At 42.1% G+C, this 13,932-nt stretch overlaps 1 protein-coding gene across 1 annotated transcript in view; it reads left to right on the forward strand.

The window, feature by feature from the left end:
* The window catches only part of LOC134541443 (lysosomal acid glucosylceramidase-like), a 19,319-nt gene continuing 5,387 nt past the window's right edge, over window positions 1-13,932 (forward strand). The window contains exons 1-7 of the mRNA XM_063384904.1: window positions 1-79; window positions 3,170-3,364; window positions 4,734-4,887; window positions 8,169-8,325; window positions 8,814-8,974; window positions 10,291-10,528; window positions 13,242-13,389. Of these exons, the coding sequence (XP_063240974.1) occupies window positions 34-79; window positions 3,170-3,364; window positions 4,734-4,887; window positions 8,169-8,325; window positions 8,814-8,974; window positions 10,291-10,528; window positions 13,242-13,389 (1,099 nt within the window). The 5' untranslated portion in view covers window positions 1-33. The remainder of the gene's footprint in view (window positions 80-3,169; window positions 3,365-4,733; window positions 4,888-8,168; window positions 8,326-8,813; window positions 8,975-10,290; window positions 10,529-13,241; window positions 13,390-13,932) is intronic.

Consider the following 13,932-nt stretch of genomic DNA (forward strand, 5'->3'; position numbering starts at 1 on the left):
AAATTGGTTTGTGCGCTTATCAGAAAGATAACAATGCTGATACACTTAGCGTTCTTCGGATACTTGTGCTGCACAGCATGTAAGAATCTGCAAAAGGCAGAACTAATTTAATGGTCTAGAAATATTTTATAGACGTGTGTAGGTACACCATGCTTGGATCAATTATCTTACGATCTTGGAGAAATGAATGCATGACGAATGAATCGACGAATGACTGAACGAAAGGTGAATTAATGAAATATTCAAATTTAAAATGAATGATTGAGCTATTGAATGGATGAGAAAAGAATTTATTATAGAATGAACGGCTGAATAAGTGGATGGGTTAATTTAAGGGATGGATGGATGGATGAATGATTTAAAGTTAGGATGAATAGGATCAACGCCCTATCGGCAACTAGGTCTGATAGACGATGAGAAATGATGGAATGAATGTGGAGTAATTACAGGTATGAAAAAATATTTTTTTTAAGGAAATGTTAATATTCTGAGGATAAGGTGTGGCTGAAACCCATAATGCACATTTAACAGAAGGGTCGCATCGTTTCAGGTTTCATTGCACATGCTTACTTATGATGTGTAACGTCTTAACTTTCAGTATGCAGCATTTTGTGGGAATAATTTCGTGGATGTAACGGAAGTCGACTGGAACGGAAATGTGTAACAGCAGTGCTGCCAACTGCAGCAGATGGCGCGAACCAAAGTTAAAAAAAAAAAATACAAAGGGGAAACTTGATGGTAATAACTGGTTTAGTGAATTTTAACACAGTGGGCAGTATTATCATAAAAATTCCTTGTCGAAAATCAGGGTCAAAGCAATGCGCTGAAGTTAGCTCTATCCGCCGGCTCTATCCGGCCGTGCGGGACAGAAAGCTTGGGACAACAACAGCCTAAGTCATTCCACGCAACTACAGCAATTTCCGGCCGAGTTTATATATATATATATATATTTATTTATTTATTTATTACAACAAAATGTGTAAAGATAACGATAGAGCAGATACATAGCGACCTTCCTACTTGCGCGTACTATCAATAAAAAATAAAAATTGAGTGCGAACCATCGTATACAGGTTACGCCAGTGGCTCTAATAGCCTCGAATGTGTGATTTTCATGGTCTCTGTTACAAACATTATTTTTTCTAAACCCACTTTGCGATCTTTCTACGATAGAGTACACACATGTATTAAGGTCGCTATGTAACTTCTCAATCGTAGAAAGTTCGCAAAGTGTGTTTAAAAAAAAAACCGAGGCACGGTTGTCTGTAAAGTCGGTTTACGGACGATAATTTCACGTGATAACGTCATAAGAAAACATTGATGAAAAATTGCACATTTTTTAATTTTAAAATATTATTTACAGATTTTGCTAATTTAATTTAAATCATTTGTTTAAATATGATCACGAACAATTAGTAATGGAAATAAACTGAAATCAAATAATCAATGTCAATAAATTGTTAATTTGAAATGACGAAATTGGACAAATAAATCAAATTTTTTAAATTGCTGATTTTAAAAAGCCCGCCTTAACCTGTTTGATATTATAGAAGATTTTCTCGCACGGTGGTTGGCCAGTTCTTGCACGCTCGGCTCAGGCGGAACGTGACAATGAGTCATGCTTTTTCGTGCGTGCAGCCGGCGTTCATTAATTTATAAGACGTTATACCTAACGTCAAAAAAAATAAGGTTTGTGACAGAGAATATGAAAATCACACATTCGAGGATATTAGAGCCACTGGTGTAACCTGTATACGATGGTTCACACTCTAGTTTTAATTTTTATTGATAGTACACACATGTATGAATGTCGCTATGTACCTGTTCTAACGTTATCTTCGCACATGTTTTTGTAAAAATATAAAAATTCGGGTGGAAATTGCCGTAGTTGCGTGGAATGACTTAGGCTGTTGTTGTCCCAAGCTTCTTGGCCCGGGCGGCCGGATGGAGCCGGCGGATAGAGCTAACTTCAGCGCAGTTTCATATCACCTATACATATTAATGCCCCTATTCAAAAAATATTTTTGATTCAACTTAGATGGTAAATAAATAGATTGTTTAATTCATCTTAAGTTGGTTAGTACATGAAAAATACCAGTTTTCAAATTTTTGACGTTATATATGTATGTATCTTTTGCTACAAAAAATCAGTCCATCTGCACTTTTGCAGTTTTTTTTTTTTGTGTTCTAACACTACAATATTCAAGTAAATATCTATAGTGTCTATAGTAAAAATTAATCTGCCAGTTTAGCGCTTCCCCCCTCCCCCTCAAATGTAGCGCCCAGGGCAGAAGATACGTATTCAGTCTGCCCCCTTCTGGTTACATCCCTAGTTTATTTTTTTCTGTGAAATACAATGAAAACCAGCAACGGCGCATGACCACAAAAAAAAGGGGGGGTGGGGACAGTGGCGTAGCCAGGATTTGTGTATGGGGGGTGTTAAGAAGCATGCTGCCCCCCCCCCCCCCCGTATTACAGCGGGGGGTCGGGGGGGTCCTCCCCCGGGAAAATTTGGATTTTAAGGTGTAAAATATTGCTATTTTAGCAGTTTTCGGTACTTAAATTTAAATATTGTAATGGTAAAAATTTTATTAATTTTAATATGAATTTTGTTTGAGTGATGAATACGAAATTAATTAATGATTTGGTGCTAAGGGGGGGGTTTGAACCCCTAAACCCCCCCCCTAGCTACGCCCCTGGGGGGGGAGGTCTGTAAAGTCGGTTTACGGACGATAATTTTACGTGATAACGTCATAAGAAAACATTGATGAAAAATTGCATACTTTTTTTTAGTTTTCAAATATTATTTACATTTTTTTGCAAAATTTAAATTTCAATAAATTTGTTTAAATATTAATCACGAACAATTAGTTAAAAAAAAAAAAAAAAAAAAAAAAGCCCGCCTTAACCTGTTCGATATTATAGAAAAAATTTTCTCGCACGGTGGTTTGGCCGGTTCTTGCACGCTCTGGCTCAGGCAGGAACGTGACAATTTTTTTTTGTACGTGCAGCCGGTGTTCATCGATTTATTAAGACGTTATCACGTAAAATTTTTTTTCAGATCTATGTATCTTCACCATTGCATACGCGGGTTTGTTTTTTGATCACGAAAAATTGAAAAGGACTGCAAGGGGGTTTTGTTATGTTGGTTGGGTTTTTTTTTTCGCAGCGTTGGCAGCGTCTCCGTGCGTGGCCAGGGACTACCAACATGGCAGCGTGGTGTGCGTGTGCAACTCCACCTACTGCGACACCGTCCAGCCAATCACGGCGCAGCAGCTGGCGGGCAGGACGCTGCGACACTACGTGTCCTCCAAGGCGGGCAAGAGGTTCAGCGCCATGGACATGAGCTTCTCCGACTCCGTCGGTAAGGGCCAGTTCCAGTTGGCTGGTCCACCACTGATGACCCTTCTGGATTCCCTCTCTTCAAATACACAATTCTGACAGGGATGATTATGATTAGAGACCTGTAAAATTCGCGGGTTCATTACGTGCTATGCTAAAATTCAAATAATTATACCTTAGTGCTGCTTCTGCCATTGGTCCACTGTTAATCTGGAGGACTGGAGGGCCAATTAGAGACCTTCACTCGTAGAAGTGTCGAATCACAGAGGTAACCCAGTCGTGACGACTTACAAGTCAGCAGCCAATGAACAGTTGGCATTTGCCCGAGTGTGTAAAGGATATTGGAGTCTATCCTAAAGGTCATTGAACCCGCAAATTTTTCTGGTCTATAATTATAATGGTTTGTTTCTTCATAAAAAAAATCTGCAATCAGCAAAATAAAATAAAAATTCAAAATGGACGTCAATGGGGAAAGGAAGAATAATGTTACTAACCTGTAATTTCAAGTGCTGGCCAACAACCTAACAATAAAAATCTGTATTGGCTCATAATGACGAGGTTTCACCTGAATTTGATTGTTGGAATTTACAGAATCAGCCGGGGTATAATTTCTCAGGAAAATATCAAAATTTCTTTAGGTAGAATTCAAAAGCATCGTCGATATTTATTCCAGATTGGCTTGAAGATGTTGTTTTAAAGAATTAATTTTTTTCAGAATTCCCTAGGGAAACTAATTTCTGTCAGAAAAATCCTGAAGGGCTGCCCATCCAAGGGGCAACAATTCAGACAACCTTTCAAAAACACTATTGTCAGAAAAATTCTGATGGGCTGCCCTTCCAAGGGGCAAGTTTTCAGGATTATTTAAACACTTAAAGAAGATGTTTTCAGAAATTGGATGGGCTGCCCTTCCAGTCGCTGTACAAACAAATCACTGCCAGACAGGGCCGGCACGTCCATACAGGCGAACTAGGCAACCGCCTAGGGCGCCAAGTAGCTGGGGGCGGCGCAGCACGACACATAACAGCTGATATGATATGTTTAACGATTATTGAAACTAGATGAAAATGGATTTTTGTAACAGTTTGGAATGTTTATATTGATATAAGTAATTATTTAAAGTCCACGGTGACCTGTTTATGATTTGTAATAAGTAAAAAAGTAAAAAAAAAACACAAGCCTTCTTACATTTGATTGTTGACAAAATCTTAGGCTTACGTGATGTATTTTGAGGCAAGGAAAAAATTTTTTGGGGTAACCGGCCGGGGGGGGGGGGGGGGGGGAATTAAGGTTTTTTTGCCTAGGGCGTTAATTTACCTTGCACCGGCCCTGCTGCCAGAAAATTCCTGAAGGGCTTCCCATCCAAGGGGCAACAATTCAGCTCCCCCTTACAGAGAACCCCGCAGCGGGGGCCGAGTCGCCGCTGAGCTTCTCGGTGGACAGGAACCAGAGGCACCAGGAGGTGCTGGGATTCGGCGGCGCCATCACCGACTCCGCGGGCTTCAACATCAAGTCCCTCACCGCGACGCTACAGGAACAGCTACTGAGGTGAGGCGACGGAGCCAGGGGGATCTGGTCGGGAGACGCGCCGAGCTTCCACGACTTGTGGTGGTTGGAAGTCGCTTTCCGTCCTCGCCATCGCCGTATTGACTTAGAGCCCGTCTACAATAGTCCGGAACCTGTGCGTGGTCCGTGTCCTTATCCGAATGTGAGTGACGTCACATTGTCTCACCGGAAACTTCCCTGCCCGATGTCCGAATGTATTGATTTCTAAACTTGTCACCAGAGCGCAGTAAATGTGCCAAACCAAATGTTTTTGTTTATTGTTTCGATGCTTTGTAGTTTGAGATTGAACTTATGAAATTTATGTAAGTTATGAGTGACTTACAACGCACCTTCCATTTCCTTCAATAACAAAAGCAAACACCACGTTTTCAAACGGGAACCGTAAATTCAAATATCGTGAGTGTTCTTTTCCTTTTTCTGTGTCCGAAGTACACGGGATGGGACGAAAAGTTCAAATTGACGAATGTCTTCGGACCAGGTAGTTCGGACCTTCGCCCACTTGACGCATGACGTCAGAGGGTCACGTGGACCAATCAGCGACGAGTGTCCTTCGGACACAGTTTAGGACATTGATATTGTAGACGGGCCTTTAGAGACCGGAAAAATTCGCGGGTTCATTTCGTGGTATGCTAAAATTCAAATAACTATACAGTTGTGCTGCTTCTGCTATTGGTTCACTGTTAATATGTAGGACTCTCGGCCAATCAGAGACCGTTAATAAAATAAGTATCCAATCACAAGTTACCGACTCGAGACGTCTCAAAATTCAGCACCCAATGAACGGGCGCCGGTTGCCCAAGTAGGGCAGAGGATCATGTAGTCTATCCTGGAGGTCATTTAACTCGCGAATTTTTTCCAGTCTCTACGTATTGTACACGCGCCCAGAACATTGCTGTAATGGTGCCTGACCACTCCCACAAATTTATTTTATTCTTTTTTTTTCTTTTTCAAACCAACAAAGCTGAAAACCTTTCCCGAAAATACCTAGTATCGCCACCCCATACTAATTCCACTGTACCAATTATTTTTTTATTCAACTTAGATGGTAAATAAATATATTTATTTGCAGTTATTTCATTTAAAATATGTCGCAAGTTTATGGTACGTACAAAATACCAGTTTTTTTTTATATTTTGCTATATTTATATGTGTGTATCTTTCAATACAATGTCTATAACTCAAACACTGTTATTCTTTTTTAAAATTTGTTTTATTCAGAACCTTAATTTACCATCCTATCAACTGTTTCCAGGTTGACGTTGAATTATGAGACAGTATTCATAAGGTTTTTTTTTTTTTTTTTTTGTTTTCAGTACCTACCTAATATAATAATGGATGATTAGAATGCAATTTTTATTTGGTTAAAATAGAATAGCTCAACGCATTTTTAAAAAAATCGTTTTTATTTAAAACTTATTTTTAAAGTAATTGCTATCATTTCTATTATCTCCTTAATGTCAGATAATTTCAATTTAAAATACCATAATATTTACAAAGAACGTAATTGCATTGTTTACCAGAAGCCTTCTTTGTATAACAGTAAGCGAAATAAAAAAATATATATTGCAAGATTGTTTTCGCATCCAATAACCCTCCCCTACCCAAATTTTTCTACACAGACCCCTAAATAACAGAAACCCCAAATGTTCTTTTAAAATAAAATCCAACCTGTAATCATATCTTAAACTATCCACTCTAGAAGAAGTGGAAGAAATTAGAAGCTTTAGAAAAATATGTATTTGTCAATTTTAAAAGTAACTGCTTCAGATATTATTTTATATTATCTTCTCTCTCAGAAAAGCATTGAAGTCATCTCCGTATTCATTTTTTTTTTTTAATTTTTAAGGAGATGTAATTGAAAGATGCCACCTTTTATCAACTGTTTTTGTAAAAAAAAATTATTTTATTTAATATTTTTAAAAAAAAATGTTCTATTGAGCATATCACATTATTTTATTGAATGTCTTGTTATCAGTAGTGACCAAAAGCTACAAATCATTTCTACTGTGAAATAATAATTGGTGTTTTGGCATTTAATTATTATTTTTAACTTTCAGAATGACAACTGTAACACTAACTTATGAATTAAAAAAATCAAAAATCAAAATTAAAAAATATATTCAAAATTATTATATTTAACTATTTAGTACAAAATAATATTTTTGACGTGATAACGTCTTATAAATTGATGAACGCGGGCCGGCTGCACGCACGAAAAAAGCATGACTCATTGTCACGTTCCGCCTGAGCCGAGACGAGCGTGCAAGAACCGGCCAACCACCGTGCGAGGAAAATCTTCTATAACATCAAACAGGTTAAGGCGGGCTTTTTTTAAACTAATTGTTTGTGATTATATTTAAAACAAATTATTTAAAATTAAAATTGTGCAAAAAACTGTAAATAATGTTTGAAAATTAAAACAAAGTATGCAATTTTTCATCAATGACGTTGTCACAAAAAATTATCGTCCGTATACCGACTTTACAGACCAAACCCCCCCCCCCCCCCTTTTTTTTTTAAAAAAATTGTAAATCAGCTGTCAACAGTGGGTGCCATTTACCTCGGGGGAAGCCTTTCTTTCACAGACGAGAGAGACCAAAAACCCGGAAGTTCCCCGAAGTTCACGCTCGCTTTTCCTTTTTCCGTACTATCTTTAATGTATGCTATCCTAACCCAATCAACCGTCCACACAATGTTTTAAAGCATTTATAGTGTAGCCAACCTAACCTATTTGACCATTGGTATACTTTTATCAGCACATTTACAATAAACAAACCAGTGGCGTAGCCAGGATTTGTGTATGGGGGGGGGGGGGGTGTTAAGAAGCATGCCGCCCCCCCTCCCCACCCGTATTAAAGCGTGGGGTCCGGTGGTCCTCCCCCGGGAAAATTTGGATTTTAAGGTGTAAAATAGTGCTATTTTAGCAGTTTTCGGTAGTACTTAAATTTAAATATTGTAATGGTATTTTTATATTTATTAATTTTAATATGAAATTTGTTTTGAGTGATGAATAAGAAATTTAATTAAAGATTTGGTGCTAAGGGGGGGGGGGGGGTTGGTTGAACCCCTAAACCCCCCCCCCCCCCTGGCTACGCCCCTGAAACAAACACCCCCCCCCCCCCCTCCCCCCGAAGATGCCCGATTGGACATTCGGTTCTCTCGTCTGTTGAAAAGAAGGTTTCCCTACATTCTGTACGTAACTACGAACCAGGAGTGAGCCACGCCGCCGCGCCGTGACGCCACGTGTGTGTCGCGTGTCGCAGGGCGTACTTCGCCCCCGAGGGCATCGGCTACACGTTCCTGAGGGTGCCCGTGGCGGGCTGCGACTTCTCGCTGCGCTACTACGAGTACGACGACGACCACCCGGGCGACGGCCAGCTCCGGTACTTCAACCTCACCGTCGAGGACTACCTGTACAAGGTGCGCCGGCGACCGCCCCTCCAGCCGGCCGTCAGACATGTCCGGGGGGGCGGCCAATCTGCGTCAAGTTTCAAACTAAGATTTCATAAAATAAAAAATATATATATAAATTTTATTTTTTTCTAGCAGGGTTCGAACCAGGGACTTTTAACTCTATAATGTGTGTTTTTATTTATTTAAAAAAATTATATTAATGTTAATAATTTTTTTTTAATTTATTGATCCATGATGGCGACCAAAATGACGCCAGTGGCTAGCTTGATGTACTTTTAAAGGAGAAAAAAAAAACTCTTTGCGTGACTTTAGCATCAAAAAAATATATTTAATCAGTTAACCTTAACTCATCATGCTGTATAAAAAAATGTCTAAAAGTTAACTTGGGTAGTTACAATGCCTTTGGTAAGACAAAAATACGTTTTACTGTATCTACCGTGGTGGGCGCGTCAGCCGTGACAGTCTCGAAGGGGCTGGTGGCTTGCCGTGCGCAGATGCCCGTTATCCGCCGCGCCCAGGAGCTGAGCAACTCCTCGGTGAAGCTGTTCTCGGCGCCCTGGTCGGCCCCGGACTGGATGAAGAACATCAACTCCACGACCCTGGCCAGCAGGCTCAAGAAGGAGTACTACGCCAGCTGGGCCAACTACTACGTCAAGTGAGCGCGTTCCGTCCCCCGTCGACCATTCCCCACCAGGCTGTTCCCAGACATTACCGCGAGACAGGAACCAAAAGACGCCATCTTGATTTCAGTTAATAACATGAATAATTTCCTATTAATTTTCGTTATCGCGCCCGTCGATTATTTTCCATCGGAGCGAAGATTAGTTGATTCCGAAATTTAAAACAGCATTTAAGAGTTTTTTCCCACAGTTTGAATTATTGACGTGATGACATCTTATAAATCGACGAACGCCAGCTGGCTGCACGTGCGAAAAAATTGTCACGTTCCGCCCTGAGCCAGAGCGTGCAAGAACCGGCCAACCACCGTGCAAGAAAAATCTTCTGTAATATCAAACAGGTTAAGGCGGGCTATTTAAAAGCAGCAATTTAAAAAATTAGAATTATTTGTCCAATTTCGTCATTTCTAATTAACAATATATTGACATTGATTTGAATTCAGTTTATTTCTATAACTAACTGTTCGTTATTATATTTAAGACAAATTATTTAAATTATAAATGCAATAAAACTGTGAATAATGTTTGAAAATTAAAAAAAGTATGCAATTTTTCGTCAATGTTTTCTTATGACGTTATCACGTGAAATTATCGTCCGTAAACCGACTTTACAGACAAAACCGCCTTTTTTTTACTAAGCAATTAATCATCCAGTAGTTAAACTAACATTACAAACCTAAGACTTAGATTGGTTTTTAAATTTTCACATTTTTTTTTTGTTATGATTACGGACGACCGACAGATAGCGGCACTGCCGATCCGCTAGTCATCCGCCTCCTGAACATTTACCTTCCCCCCCCCCTCCCCCACTTGCTTCAGTACTGCCTTTGAATATATATACTGTATAGAAGTCGCCAGCCCAGGTTAAAACTTCTAATACGGTTTTGAGGTAGTTGATTAATTCACCGCCACAATCGCCACCGTCTCTAGGGCATCGACTTGTGGTGGTCCCTAGCGGACAAGTGTCGAACTCTTCAAACACCCCGTCCCCCCTCCCGCTGAACGACCTTGAGCTGCAGTGAATGATAGGTGGGGGGTGCGGGGGAATGACAACGGGCGACAGTGCTGCGCTCTAACGTGTAAATAACAACTAAGACGATACAGGGCGTTACGGCAGCGCACTGCAGCGGTGAAGTTCCCAAGCTGCTATTCATGCGCTTCTGAAAAACGTAGAGTAAATCCTATCCGCTCGCGACTTCTATACAGTACATATATATATATTCAAAGGCACTGCTGGCCTGGAGTCAACAGGACTCGTCATGCGCCCCCTCCAGTCCCCGCTGCGCCTCCCCAGGTTCCTGCGCGCGTACGAGCAGCACGGCCTGGACTTCTGGGGGGTCACGCCCCACAACGAGCCGCTGGCCAACGGCTACTACACGGGCAACTGGAACACCATGGGCTGGGAGCCCGCCGACCTGCGGGACTGGTTCGCCGGCCACCTGCGCCCCGCGCTCGCCGCCGCCGGCTTCGGCCGCCTCAAGGTCATGGTGGGCGACGACGCGCGCGGCACCGTGGGGCTGTTCGCCGACCTGGTCAGTCCACGTAACTCGGACAGGAATGACATCAGTTATTAACAAAGTTCTCGGGCGTTCCCGGCCGTTGTCTGAAGTAGCTTGGCTTCTGGGCTTGTAGCCGCCGTTCATTGGCGAATAATTTCACACCGGCATTTTCGGTCGACATCGCAGTCGCCATCATCGGGGAGCAGTTACCTACTGAGGTTCTTTTTTTTTTTTCCTAGCCTAAGTTAATTCTAAGTGTGTAAGGGGTGGGTCCTGGTTAGGGGGGGGGGACCTAAGTGTGTCTCAGGCCGAAGCCTATGCACTCTCTACCATGCGGGGTTTTTAACCATGCAGGACAAGGGCGCGTGCATCGTGTGCTAATTGGGGCTTACTGGCCAGCCATGGCTGCGATTGGCGCCGTGGCTGACGCCCCATTGGTCGCCTAGCTTAAAAGCTAGCTAATGTGACCCAGGTAAAACCTGCATAGACACAGGGAAAACCCTGGGGCCGGGTCATGCGGGGATCGAATAACATACATTAAGCAAGCAGGTAACTACTCGACAAGAGGGTCCAGGTAAGAAGAGTTGGGAGGGGTTGAAAGATCAACCATGCAGGGGTTGGGTGCTTGGGCTTTGCGGCTTTGTGGTTGGGCACTCCTGGGTTATTATTAACCAGGGGCGCATGCGCCCCCGGGTGCGGGGCGACTTCACTCGTCAGCCCAGCCAAAGCTGCCCAGGCAGCCATACAGTGTGGATACTGATGTTATTATTACAACCTCTAGTCACTCGGACAGGAATAACATCATTTATTAATAATGTTCTCAGGCTCTCACGGCTGTTGTCTGAAGAAGCTTGGCTTCTGGGCTTGTAGCCGCCGTCCTGGGCAAATAATTTCACACTGACGTTTTCGGTCGACATTGGAAGTCGCCATCATCAGTGAGCAGTTTACCTACTGAGGTTCTTACCAATTATTTTTTTTCCTAACCTAAATTAAAACTGAGTGTATTCAGGAGGGGTCCGGGTTAGGGATGGACCTAGGTGCGTCTCAGGCCGAGGCCTATACGCCTGGTCGTGCTGGGATCAGCCATGCAGGGAGAGGGTCGCATGCATCATGTGCTAGGAGGGGATTGGCCAGCCATGACTAACTCCCCTCACTCATAAATCTAGTCTATAACTAGAGATAGGTTGGGCCCAGGTAAAAACCTGCATGGACACAGGAACCCTGGGCACTGTCATGCGGGATGCAAATTTGCATGCATTAAGTGTAGGAGAATTTACAGGAGACATAGGATGGTCTGGATGAAGAGTTGGACAGAGTAGAAAAGAGTCTACAGAGGTGCTTAGTTCCCCCCCCCCCCCCCCCCCCCCCCTGGCTGGCTGGGCTGTTTGGCCGATCAGGGGCGATCTGTTTGATGTTGCATGTGGAGCTATGTTTTGAGGATTTCTAAAGAGTGGGTACCATATTTTGCTTAATTTGTAGCCATCTTCTCGATTAATGTTTGCTGGGTGTTTTAATATTTCTACTGATTCTCGAATGTATATTTTCTTGTATTGTTGGATATGGTGTGGTGACTGCCCTGATGATGGCGACTGCAGTGTCGACCGAAACGTAGGTGAATTATTCGCCAAGGACACGGCTACAACTCAGAAGCCAAGCTACTAATATCATTATTATTATTATGCAGGAGAAACTATTTATAACAAGGCATGTATGTGCTGTATTCAAAAGAGTGAAAATTTTAAATATTAAATGATATAATAAATGTTAACAAAAAAACAGTTTGAACCCAAGATCTTACCCAGCATCTTACAATTATATCGTCTTGTAAAAAAAAAAATTATATTAGATAATAATGCTCATGAGGAAATACAACAGGATTTTTTTTTATCCTTCAAATTCTTGTTATGATACTGAGAGTTTTGGGTGGGGTATGTCATACCTCTTAGTTAAATGAGGGATCCGATTTTTTTTTTTACCCCTATAGTCTGTTCTGGTGAATTTTCGATATCTTGAAAAGTAACAAAACTTTGATTTTATCGTATTTTAAAGTTTGCGTATACCTACCATAGTAGCACCACTTACATAGTCTATGTTAAAAAAATCTAACCAACTTCAAAGGTCAGTTGTGGTCTGAAGTATACTATTATTGCGCTCCCATTGCCTCTTCCAGAGCATGGTGCTCAGTGGAGATATATTTTTGTGCCAGATTCAAAGGAAATACAGTACACTCCCGATTATCCGCGAAATCAAGTGGCAGGGCCACCGCGGATAGTGAAAATCGCGGATAATCCGCAAAAGAGCCGAAGATGGGAAACAAAAAAGGAAACATTAATTTAAACTTAAAAATCTAAACATTTATGTACAGTAAAATTTACAGTTAACAGAAAAAAAAATTTAAATGATGCTAAAATTGTAACATTTTATTGAACAATTAACATAAAGTACATTTCAGTAATGTAAACATAAAAGTGCTCAACAATACGACTAGAAACTAAGTGCGACAGAGAAAAAAATAGCAACGCGTGCCAGCCTACAGCAAGAGTTCCGAGAAGAACCTGTGGCGTTTTAACTGCATACTGCACGCAATACACTCGTGAGTAGAGTTTCAAATCTGCCCACTTGAAATGAAATACAGATTTACATACGTTATGTATTTTTTTCGCAGCATGCGCGGATAATTAGGGAGTTTACTGTAGTTTGTGGATGCGAGCGGACAGAGATGAGGGGCGCATGTGCCGTGTTGCAGCACTTCGGCAACGAGACGGTGAAGGACATGGCCGAAGGGGTGGCCTACCACTGGTACGACGAGAACAGCGACAACCTCAAGCTCCTGGGACGAGTGCACGATCTGTACCCTGACAAGTTCCTGCTGCCCACCGAGGCCTGCTACCTCTGTGAGTGGCTCCACCGGCCGGTACAAGGCTGCGTCCTCTGACAATGGATCCTCAACCAAAGCCACCCTTCAATTCTGATGTCCGTGGGGTTATCGGCGCTTTACTGATAATGCCGTCAGTCAGGGGCGCAACAGCTAAATTTCCAAAAGGGGGGCACTATACCTTTTTATAAAGAATCATCGATCCCCCCTATTGAAGCGGGGGGCCCGGGGGTCATCCTCCGGGAAAATTAATATTTCAAGGTGGAAAATGGTGCTATTTAAGCAGTTTTATTATCTAAAAATTGATTACACAGCACTTTCTTTGCCTCCGTTTGCCCCCACTTCAAGGTTTCAGAGGGGGGGGGCAAAATACCCTCCCCCCCCCCCCCTGTTGTTGCGCCCCTGCCGTCTGTTGATACTCTGGGGCGCCTGGAAGGTCACCTGTACCTGGCGGTGCCTCTAGGTAACAAGGCTGTCATGTGACCCATGTGGGTGCAAGTCTTTAATTTCCGGTATCTGGCTCGCTCTCAGCAACAGGCAAGATACTTGCGGTTCACGAAAA

Source organism: Bacillus rossius, chromosome 18 (genome assembly GCF_032445375.1).
Source record: "Bacillus rossius redtenbacheri isolate Brsri chromosome 18, Brsri_v3, whole genome shotgun sequence".
Taxonomy (NCBI): domain Eukaryota; kingdom Metazoa; phylum Arthropoda; class Insecta; order Phasmatodea; family Bacillidae; genus Bacillus; species Bacillus rossius.